This window comes from Dipodomys spectabilis, unplaced genomic scaffold, assembly GCF_019054845.1.
Source record: "Dipodomys spectabilis isolate Male_0828 unplaced genomic scaffold, ASM1905484v1 ptg000089l, whole genome shotgun sequence".
NCBI lineage: Eukaryota > Metazoa > Chordata > Mammalia > Rodentia > Heteromyidae > Dipodomys > Dipodomys spectabilis.
In genome coordinates, this window is record NW_024870766.1 from 3911845 (window position 1) to 3924129 (window position 12285).

General features: G+C 34.8%; 1 protein-coding gene across 7 annotated transcripts in view; it reads right to left on the reverse strand.

Annotated features, from left to right (window-relative positions):
* Nucleotides 1-12285, reverse strand: part of Akap9 (A-kinase anchoring protein 9) — a 187859-nt gene that overhangs the window by 136871 nt on the left and 38703 nt on the right. For all 7 annotated transcript variants that reach the window (XM_042684582.1, XM_042684585.1, XM_042684586.1 and 4 more), the window contains 7 exons: nucleotides 10363-10442; nucleotides 6429-6567; nucleotides 5611-5696; nucleotides 4136-4250; nucleotides 2883-3081; nucleotides 1209-1305; nucleotides 191-283 (listed from right to left, as the gene is read on the reverse strand). In XM_042684582.1, the coding sequence (XP_042540516.1) occupies nucleotides 191-283; nucleotides 1209-1305; nucleotides 2883-3081; nucleotides 4136-4250; nucleotides 5611-5696; nucleotides 6429-6567; nucleotides 10363-10442 (809 nt within the window). The remainder of the gene's footprint in view (nucleotides 1-190; nucleotides 284-1208; nucleotides 1306-2882; nucleotides 3082-4135; nucleotides 4251-5610; nucleotides 5697-6428; nucleotides 6568-10362; nucleotides 10443-12285) is intronic.

Consider the following 12285-nt stretch of genomic DNA (forward strand, 5'->3'; position numbering starts at 1 on the left):
ATCCTATCTTAACAAAACAACAAAATAGAAAACAAAGCAATTATAGTTGATACTACATGACAACTTCAAGTTGAACTATATATGAAACAACTTATACCAAAGAATATAGTATACAAAAAAACCACATACTTTTGGAAGGTTCAAATGGAATATAAATTAAAATAATCTTAAAGATAAACTACAAGCATACCTTAGCTACTTCTTCTTCTAATTGTTCTTGATACTGTTTTTCCAGCAACTTAACCATATTTGTTTCTTGTTTTACTCCAAATTCACCAGAAGACTAAATGCAAAACAAAAAATGACATTTATTTACACAAATTGTACACTACTGACTTTAAAATGCTACTTATTTTTAAGGTGTCTTCTCTCATAATGGTCTCAAATATTGTTTCTTATAAAACTTCAGAGCATCTTCAACAAAAATTTTAGTTCTTCCTTTTAGCTAAAAAGTGAGTAATTAGTGAATAATCTTACTAGTTATGCTTACTTCTGTGAACTTACTAATTATACTTACTTCTGTAGATGTAAAGAAACAGTTACATGTTTATAATTTTACTAATGTAATTATAGGATGGCTTAACAGTTTAAATAGAATAATATTTTGTATATTTCTGTATGTTACTTTAAGTAAAAAGTTAGACAATATCTGTATTTGAACCCATAAATAAATGTCATAAAAACCAAGACAAAATTCAAACCATATATAAAGGGAAAATTTCCTCAAATTTAAATTTCTCAGTGCTTTTCCTATGTTATGAAAATACATTGTTTCTTTGGTTTGCCCTTTGACCTTTGTCTCATCATGCAATAGCGATACTTACAAGACAATATGTTGGAAATGAACTTTACAACTTGGGGAGGATTACAGGGAGGGAAAAAGGGAGCAAAACAAGGAAGGAGGTAACAATGTTCCACAAGAAATATACTCATTATCTTACATATATAACTGTAACCTCTCAGTACATCACCTTGACAATAAAATTAAATTAAAAAAAGAAAAGAAAATACATTGTTTTTATATATTTGAGTATTTATTTTTCAGAACAGAAGCATTTGTCTTTATTGAGTCTTTATACTGGTATTATCCTAATACCTGTATTATTACTTCTTACCAACTATTTATTGCATAATTACAAAACCAGTCATAAAAATGGTAGTAAGAAAGTGTTCAGAACAGCTCAAAAAGTAAGATAAAAAAATGATACCTTTACTGTACCACCAATATTCTCTGTAAGACAGTTTCCAGGGTACACTGCTTTTTGTACCTCAGATTCTTTCATTATCACTGAATCAACAGAGAAGCTAAATATAAATAAAAGGGAGTAAAAGAAAGCTGTTAACTGTTCATCCACAATTTATACCATACATACAATATATACTGGGGTAGGGGAGACAAAAATGACAGGTCAAGAGTTCAATATTGTAACAACTTATTTTTGATGATCTTTTCCATGTAAGAATAACACAACTGGCTGGGTACCAGTGGCTCTAGCTACTCAGGAGTCTGAGATCTGGAGGTTTGTGGTTTGGAGCCAGCCCAGGAAGAAGTCATGGCTCAAGTAGTGAGTGCAAAGCCATGAGCAAGAACAAGAAGATCATGAGACCCTGAGTTCAAGCCCTGGTACTAGCATCAAACTAAATATATAGATAAATGAATAAAAAAATAAATAAATACACAAAAAAGCCCACAATTGCATGACAGAATATTTTAACAGATCGCTAAATCTATAAGATCACTTTCAATGTTTCATATGAGGTACTTTCTTACAAGGTCATTAAGGTATAATCAGTAAAAAAGAAACTCTTCTTTTGTTCAAAAGTAGGATTGTTTTAAAGATCCAAAAGAGATAAAAGGTTAGGCACATAAACACCTGAAGAATGACCATTTTAGATACAGAAGAAATAGCAAATGACAATTCCCTAAAGCAGAAGAATACAGATAAATCTATTTGAGGACCCCAGATAGGTTGTATGGCTTATGATTGTTACAGCCAAATTCATGAGATTAGAGTGGTCAAGGTGGCTTATTATATAAAACCTAGTAAGACACTGAAAGAACATAAGAACCTTGGATTAACATGATCTATATTTTCCTTCCTTCCTTCCCCCCCCTCTCTCCCTCTTTCTTTCTCTCTCCTTCCTTCCTTTCTTCCTTCCTTCCTTCCTTCCTTCCTTCCTTCCTTCCTTTCTTTCTTTCTTTCTTTCTTTCTATCTTTTCCTTGCTGGTCCTGGGGTTTGAACTCAGGGTCCGGGCTCAGTCCCTGAGCCTCTCTATGCTCAGGGCTAGCACTCTACTACTTGAGCCACAGCACCACTTCTGGCTTTTTCTGTGTATGTGGTACTGAGGAATTGAACCAGGGCTTCATGCATGCTAGCCAGCAAGCACTCTACCACTAAGCCATATTCCCAGCCCTATGATCTATATTTTCTAAAGACAAAGCTCGGCCACTGGTGTTGGTCTATGTGGGGAATAGACTGTAGGGAGGAGATACAGTAATTCAACTAAAACATATTCCTATGTCTTCATTTACTTCAGACATTTTTAAGGTACAGAATTATCTTCTGGTCTAAATGTCTTAAAAATGCTACATCCTATCTCCTTGAATAAGTTACATTTTAGTCTAAAAATAACCAGATCCAGGTGATTCTAGTTTTTAGTAACCCACAATTACTCTAAAATAAAGCAGGCTAGCTGGGCACTGGTGGCTCACGCCTGTAATCCTAGCTACTCAGGAGGCCGAGATCTGAAGATCACGGTTCAAAGCCAGCCCAGCTGAAGAGCTGAGGGACAGCGCCCGTGCCCAGAGTTCAAGCCCCACAACCGACCAAAAAAATAAATAAATAAAATATAAAATAAAGCAGGCTGTAAGATGAGATACCTTGTCTGAACTGCAGATTCACTAACAGCTTGAAGCTTCTCTTGCAAACAATAGATCTTTGCTCCATAGCTTTCTTCAGTTTCTTTCAACTGTTGCTGCAAAGAGGATATGAGTTTTTCTAATTCTTGAATTTGTTCTTCAAGTTGTTGGATTTTTTTGACATCTTGCAGAGAATATAATTTGTATTTGTGATCGACACCTATGTTACAGGAACAGAGTAAAATGCTATTTTAATAAAAATTTCTTAGTGAAGTAAAAGTATCACTTATTTGTATGCAGTGATAATATGTTTGAAAATGTTTTTAGTAATAACAACTCGGGCTTTAATTTGATTTACTCTGATGGAAGAAAATAAGAAAATAGATGCATTCAAGACCATTAGTCTGTCATCATTATTGTAATTTTTGTTTCCTTATTTGTCCAAGCTGGTAGTGGGGTTTGAATTAAGACCTAATGGCTTGCTTGACATTTTTGCTCTTGGCTAGTGTTCTACCACATGAGCCATACTTCTAATACCAATTCTAGCTTTTTGTTGGTTAACTGGGAGATAAGAGCCTTTAGGGTATGTCTGCTTGGGCTGGCTTCAAGCCACCATATTTAGATCTCAATCTCCTAAGTAGCAAGGATTATAAGTGTTACCTTGGATAAATTCAACCAATATATAACTTTTAATTTAAAATAATTCAGAAAAAAATGGGTTAGAAGCATGACTCAGTTGGTAGAGTGCTAGGTAGGAGCAAAAGCATCAAGTACTGAGTTTTAGTTCCAGTGTCACACCAAAAAATAAAAATAAAAATAAAGAAAGAATATGAAAAGTGAAAAGGGACAAAAGACTATTTTACAGTTATCATTTCGTAGATGAGAAAATTAAGACTAGGATCTGGCCGTTGGTGGCTCACACCTGTAATCCTAGCTACTCAGGAGCCTGAGATCTGAGGATCATGGTTCAAAGCCAGCCTGGACAGGAAACTCCGTGAGACTCTTATCTCCAATAAGCCACTCAGAAAACTGGAAGTGGTGCTGTGGCTCAAGTGGTAAAGTGCTCGCCTTGAGCTGAAGAACTGAGGGTAGAGCCCAGGGCCTAGAGTTCAAGCCCCACAACTGACCAAAAAAAAGAAAAAAGAAAAAAAAAGACCTAACAGGTTTTAATGAAGTGCTGAAGATCATCAAACTATCTCAAATTTTAAAGTAAAAAGGCAAATTACCAAATACTTGATATAAAAATAACAAAGTGCTATATCATTAAACTTTACCAATGTTTTGTGAATTGGTCATCTGTAAATGGGTTGATGAAATCTCTGTTTCTTGTTCTGTAAGGTTTTCTTCTGTAAGTCCAAGTTCCATACCATCTATTTGTTGACCTTGAATCTATAAAAAACAATAAGAGCAGTAGCATGAATATACAATCCAATACTTAAAAATCAATACTAAAGCAATTAAAGCAGATTTGCATTTAATATTTTTGTAAAACCACTCCAAAGTATGATACTCTGATACAAACATTTTCTATTATAAGCATTCCTGTTCTTTTTGACAAATGAGTGATTTATATCCAATCCTTTTTACAGCACTCAAATTATACTAGTAATATTCTTTCATAAGTTCATTGTCACAAAAACAAGTGCTCCAAGACAATCTGATAGAAAGATCATAACAATATCTATTATACAATTTCATCTTCAAGTTTTAACTCATACACAATATTTAGTATATAAATATCTGATTAAAAACAAAACAAAACAAAACCAAAACCTGCCTAGCAAGTGCAGTGTTTAAACCCCAGTCCTGCCAAAAAAAAAAACTTTCTTAATTTTTTTCATTATAATTACAACACATCTTCACCAATATGTGCTTTATTTTCCTAATATAGTTAAAAGTATTGGGCCATGCATACTCTATTTTCATACTTTTTAAAATTTTTTTTAAATTTTTTGTTTTTTTTGGTTGTGGGGGCTTGAACTCTGGGCCTGGGCGCTGTCCCTCACCTCTTCAGCTCAAGGCGAGCACTCTACCATGGAGCTACAGCGCCACTTCCGGTTTTCTAGTGGTTTATTGGAGATAAGAGTCTCACAGATTTTCCTGCCCAGGCTGGCTTTGAACTGTGATCCTCAGATCTCAGCCTCCTGAGTAGCTAGGATTACAGGCGTGAGCCACCAGCGTCCGGCTTTCATACTTTTTTTTTTTAATAAACTATTCTTAATTGCTTGAAAATAAAATTGATATAGTCACAACCCAATGTAATAGCTATGTTAAATAATTAACTTGTTAAATAGTAATTAGCTCTCTGTGAAACAAATGAACTAATAATCATATTTTTCAAAAATCATTAAGATAGATCCATTGCTTTCTAAGTGCAGGGAATTAGAGATGTAGTTCAGTGGTAGTGTTTGCTTATCATGTCTAAGGACCTTGGTTTGGTCCCAACCACTGTGAACAAAAAGGTCTACACGTAATTAAATGATGCAATTTTGTCACATAATTTAACACTTGACATATATAATTTATCATTGCTTAAAAAAATCTTCTCCAGAGTTATGTATTACATATATGTACAGAAATCCCTTCAGCTCACTGCTATAAATGCTTTACTACGGACCTAAATTTTTTTTAATCTCCTTTGTTCATATTCACTTCTTTTAGAACTTCTAGACTGATAAAGCAGTTAAAAAACCAGCAGGCAACACCATTAATGCAAACATTACATGAGTGCATTTTATATTTTACAAACCTTGCTTAATTGAGTTTGGAGTACCAGGAGTTTGTTGTATTCTTCTGTTACTTTGTTGAGAAGGATGTACATGTTTTCTTGAAAGTCTATGTAGTAAATAATGACAACAATTACACTTCATAACAAAAGATTATACCTTTCAGTAAGTATCATTCATTTATTTATAACTTTGGAAATGTCCTGAAATATACCTAATTTATTTAGTAGTCAAAAATTAAAATTTCACAACATGAAACGTTTGTGAAATTTTATATTACAATGTAAATTTCTTTTTTTAAAAAAGAACTGTATACAATTTCCAAACTGTATACAATTCATCCACTACTCATGGAAATGAAATATCTATTGGAATCTAATAGAATATTTTATCTGTGAAGAAGCACCAAAATCTCGAGTTTAACAGTTTGTTAAAGTGTACTAATACTGGATTTATAGTAAGAAAGGCATTCCTTCACGTAACTTATCTCTCAATCTTGTTATCGATTTTTAAAATGATAAACCATTTGCATAAATATATGCAGTAACAACTAGGTCCATGACTTTTTTAATAAAAAAAAAGAAAAAGAAAAAAACAAAGAAAAAGGTGAGAGTTGAGAAACAGCAAGGGAGATGAGGAGCCTTCTATAGACAGGTGCGATTATTTCCATTGCACAATTACTGCAGCATAATTAAATGTATACAGTAAATGTAGTACTTCATATCTAGGAATAAGGCAAGATACTGAGAGTTAACTTCAACTTCACAGAGTGATTAGATCATGATGAAAGCTCAAAGCTTGTGCTTAATTAACTTAAAAATTAAAGGTAAGATTTTATTACCTTGAAGTTCGTATCTATAATCTTGTAATACTGGACCTTGATTTAGAGAAACATCAACACCAGAATTCTCTCTCTGTGTTACATCCACTTCACATTTTAAAGCGGGAGTATAATATTCACCAAGGACATGGCTCAAAGTCTGGTAATAAAATTGAATATTTCAAGATATTAAAATTTTTATTTCTACCTCTAAATATCATTAAGCATTCCCTCCACTACAAGCAAAAGATAGTCAAATGGCAGGGAAAACTCATAACTCTTTCTCCATACACCAAATCAAGCTGCAGAAGAGACAAAATTAAGTCTAAATATTCTTTCTCTAACACAAAATTCTTAAATCAGGAAAAAAACTGATAATCTTCATTGTACAAATTGTATTTTTCGGGCGCTGGTGGCTCACACCTGTAAACCTAGCTACTCAGGAGGAGGCTGAGGTCTGAGGATTGTAGTTCAAAGCCAGCCCAGACAGGAAAGTCTGTGAGACTCTTATCTCCAATAAACCACTAGAAAACCAGAAGTGGCGCTGTGGCTCAAGCGGCAGAGCGCTCGCCTTGAGCTGAAGAGCGCAGGGAAAGCACCCAAGCCCAGAGTTCAAGCCCCACAACAACAAAACAAACTGTATTTTTAATTTGGCCTCTATTTTTTATTTGATTTCTCTTTTTTTGCAGTAGTGCAGTTTAAATTTAGGGCCACACACTTGTTAAACAAGTGTTCTATCACTGTGTCAAGCTTTCAGTCATTTTTTTTGCACCTTTGTTATTTTTCCTATAGTGTCAAAATCCTCTGTATCTATGCTTCTCAAGTTACAGAGGCATAACACCATGCCTAACTTGTTGGGTGAGATGAGGTTTTCGCTGATATGGACTTGAACTATGGCGCGCTCAATCTTTGCTGACAGATGGAATTAAAGGCATGCACCAACATACCCAGCCCAATGAAGTGTAACTTACACTTTTTAATACCCATCACTTCCTAGCTTAGATCCTATTCCAATTTATTTCTGTACCCTTAACATGTTGTATTACTATGTAAACTACCCTTGACAAAACAATGCAGCACAAGACAAAAATCACAAATGAAATTTAAAGTTGTATCGAGCAAGAGATAACACTCAAATAGAATAACATAGGAGAGTAGTTTTGGACAGTTTAAACACACACAAAAATTAAAAACATTTGATATTGTGCTTGTTCTCCAGAGAAATGACCATTCTATGATCAGTTTGCAGAGGTGAAGAATGTCCTCTAAGCCCTTGAAAAGCTTTTAGTACATGACAGAACAGACACATAGGCTTCTCATCAGCTGCCTGCTGCCCATCTGACTATATTGATAGTTTTGCATGACTTGTGAATGATGTTATAAATATCCAAAAAAGTTTCATTGTTACCCTTCAATAACTGGAAACAAACATCAACTAATTCTAGACTTAAAATCAAATTACAATATATAGCTACTTTTTTTGTGCTGAACATAGGGCTTGAATTCAGAGCCTGGGTGCTGTCCCTGGGCATTTTTGATCATTGCTAGTACTCCATCACTTGAGCTTTTTTTTTTAGAGGGGTGGGGGGTGGGTTAATTGGAGATAAGAGACCTAGAGACATTCTTGCCTGGGCTGGGTTAATACTGTAATCCTTAGATCTCAGACTCCTAAGTAGTGTGGCTTACAGACTATACAATTGTTTCTTACTATCTCTTATGTATTCAGTTACTGAGTGTACTAAAATTTCACCACAGTCCCTAACATAAAATTTTGTCGAGTTGAATTGAGACTCAGAATGATTAGTCCTTGTATAGCTCCACTGATGATTATTGTCTGTTCTGCTCTGGTAATTTATGTGAATTTTTTTCTTCTTTTATATGGTGCTAGGGATTAAGTCCAAGATGTCATATTGTTAGGCAAGAGTTCTACTACTGAGCTATAATCCCAGTCCTTTAGTTCTTTGGCTTCATACTGATTACCAGACAAATCTTAAATGTGCATTTTGAGCTAAAAAACAAACAACAACAAAAAACAACTTTGGAGTGTGTTCTAAGTGAAGTTCTAGAAATATGGTATTTGAAAAATCTAGGATGGATAATTCTTTCCATCAAGTAAGTAGCAATTTAAAATTTAGTTCCACTTGTCCTAAGCTACTGTGTGTGTGTGAAATACTGTTTTTCCCCCACATTTTAAAATTAACAACAATTAATTGTACAGAAGGTTTCATTTTGACGTGTCTACAGCTAAATACAATGTATCTTGATTAGACCCATCTGTTTTGTCACTCTCTCCCATCCTCCCCTTTCCAAATCAATCTCAGTAAGCGTCACAGTTCCCTTTTCACACATAAACGTAAAGTATTTTGACCATATCTACCCTTCTTCACCCTTTTTTTGTCCTCCCCTATCTCATTAGTACCCATACATGCAACAGGATGGTTTATATTCCTTTCATTAATTTTCTTTAAGTGTTTAATGGTTTAAAGGTCTTTCACAGTGGTATTTTACACATGCATATATATAGTACTTTCATCAGACTGACTTACCCATTTCTGTTTTGCCCATGCCCACTACCCCCAATTATTCAAAGGCTTTCAACAAGTTTCACCTGGCCATCTTCACTCCATTTGTTTATATTCCAGAGATTTCCCTATTCCTTCTTATGGTAGTTTCAGTTTTAGGCCTTCCATCAAGACCCTGGATTTATTTTCAATGATGTTAATACAGCATGAAAAATAGGGATATAGTTTCAGTCTTCTACTTGTGGATGTCCAGTTTTCCTAGTTCCATTTGTTCAAAAGGCTATCTTTACTCCAACAAATGTTTTGGGCTTCTTTGTCAAAAATTAGAGTGTTGTAAGCTGAGAGTTGTTTTATTTCTGGGTCTTGATTCTGTTCCATTGATCTTCAGGTTGGTTTTTGTGCTATGCTATTTTTACTATGACTGTAGTATAATTTCTTTTTTGTGTGTGTGTGCCAGTCCTAGAGCTTGAACTCAGGGCCTGAGTCTTTTTTGCTCAAGGCTAGTGTTCTACTACTTGAGTGACACCTCCACTTCTAGCCAATCTTTTTCTTTCCCCTCCCTCCCTCCCTCCCTCCCACCCTCCCTCCCTTCCTTCCTTCCTTCCTTCCCTTTCTATCTTCCCTCCCTCCTCCCACTTTTTTTTGTTGTTTTGTTTAACTGCAGATAAGAATCTCACAGACTTTACTACCTGGGCTGGCTTTGAACCATAATCCTCAGATCTCAGCCTCGTGAGAAGCTAGGATTAAAGGCATGAACCACCAGCTGACTATACTATAATATAAAGTCTAGTATTGTAGTATCTCCTGCATTACTTTTTGTCTTATGACTGTCTTGACTATTAGGGGTTCATGTGATTTCATATGAATTTTTTAATTTTTTTTCTACTATTTCTTGCAGGAGGTATAGATTTTGTCCCACATATATGTCTGGCAGTTTGTTACAGAAGTCAGTTGCTTACATGGTGAAGGCGACTTTGGCTTTCCTTCTCTACCAGGGTAGATAGGGATGAACCTGCAAAATGTTTCTTAGTTTTTCTTTTTGGGTTAGTTTTCTTTTTGGGTCCTCATGCCGGCATGCTGACCCTGAGCTTCTTGGCTCTGAGGCTAGTGCTCTTGAACTACAGCTCTATTTCTGGCTTTTGGGTGGTTAATTGGAGTCTCACAGACTTTCCTCCCAGGACTGGGCTCAAACTGTGATGCTCAGATCTCAGACTCCTGAGTAATTAGGATCACAGGTGTGAGCATCCCTTTCTGTTTCCTAACACTTTACAGCTCTCCTACTCCTCTTTCATGGTTCTAAGTGCTCTTCCTCACTTTTGGTCTTCCAAATAAAATCTCTTTCAATTCTCAACTTTTTCATTCAGAGTCTGAATGAAAAGAGACTCCTTGCGCACCTTGCTCTGAAGATAAAAACTGTATGATTAATATCTTACCTTTGAAGTAGAGGAACATTCTTCAGACACTGCCTTTTGAAGTCTTCCAATGAGCTTCTGCAAAGGCTTTGCTCCATCACCTAATAGAACAGATATTGATAGTTAACTTATATATGCTTGAGTGCTATTACATTTAGCCTATCTATGAATTAGAAGCTTCCCTGAAAAAAACTGGTGTTAAATTCTTCATTTTTTCCAAGTTAGTTTCCATTGTTCAATGTTAACTATCTCAGATAAAATTTGTATAATTTTAGCTTCTATTTTACAAAGTTATATAAGGCAATGACCACTTAATATAAGAAATATTATATTATGCATCATATATCATTATTTCTTATATACCTCTCTATGAAGCTGAGACAAAAGTTTCAAAATCACTATTTTTCTTTTAAGGCAGAGGGTATAGCTCAGAATAGAAAAAAATTAGCTGAATGTTTGGTCCCTAGTACTGAAAAATAATAATGATAATAAAGGAAAAAGGGTCAGATTTGATTTCTTATGCCAGTAATCCTAGCTACTTGGGAAGTAGAGATCAGGATTTGAGGCAACATGAGCAAAAAGCTCAAGACATGACATCTCAACCAATGAAAGTCCTGAATGCAGTGGTAGGTGTATGTCATCCCAGCTACATGGAGAAGGGTGAACAGGAGAATTGATCTGAGTAAAAATGTAGGAACCTATGAAACTATGTAAAGAAAATGGGGCAAGAGGCATGGGTCAAGTGGCTGAGCTAGCACACAGTCCTGAGTTCCAACCTCTGTACCACCAATAAGATAAATAAAAAATATTTTTTTACATGCTATGTATGCCAAGACTTTTTGTTTCATTCTACTCTTGAAAATATTCAACAGACTCTCTAAACAGGAGACCAATTAAGCAAACATACATTTAAAAATATTATTCCATGCAAATTCAAACCAAAAGAATTCCTAAAGGAAAATGTTCTTATTTTAAATTCTGTATTAAAAAGAGCAATTCTATTAAAAACTTATGAACCACCTCATACCTTAAATAGAGGAATCCTAGTTAACTGAGCAACTATATAATTACTAAAGACAAAAGTTATCTTTAATGAGTCCATAAATGGGTCTCTCCTTCCATTTATGATCCCCTGAATGCTACTGCTTCATACAGTGCCATCTTATGTCTCCCAGGATGTCTCATTATTAACCTTAGCATTAGGGCTTCTTACTTTTCATTTCCTTGTTAATTCTACATCTTTATCTTGAGCCTCTAATTTCTGAGTTCTATTTTCAGACTTCCATTTTCAATGACTAGTGAATATTAATTTTCAAAGTCAGTAAGTATATTTAATATGCCCCAAACTAATTTGTCTATAAATATGCTCTTCTTTGTGACTGGAATCACATTTAATCCAGTAACCCAAGCAAGAAACTTAGGAATGGTTCTTATTTATTCTCACTTTCACTAATACTAACTACCAACTACCATTTTAACACTTGAACTTTCTTTTCTACTCTCCATAATATTTAGTGTAATTAATAGTTTATCACTGCCAAGGTTGAAAGTGAGTCTTCCCACCAATAATTATGTACATGGTATCCAATCCACCCCACTACTGTCATCTAAAAGAAATCTTATTACTTTATTTAAAATCCTACAGTGGGTCTTTTCAAAAGCATAATGCTTAAATATACTTTCTGTAGGGTCAAGTTTTTTTCTTACCAAGCTCTGTCAATGTCTCCAGCAATATCCCTGATACTTTCTCTCAGTTTTCCAAGATGGATGCACTCTCACAGCTCAATTCTTAATTCTTCAAAGGTTTCCAACCCAATCACATCTGCCTACCACCTCTACTCATCTACTCGGGAAGCACTAGTTTTTCCCTTCCTTTCCCCTCCCATTCTTCCTACCCATTCATCTATTTCAGAATGTATCAGTTGATTTTATATATGCTTTCTG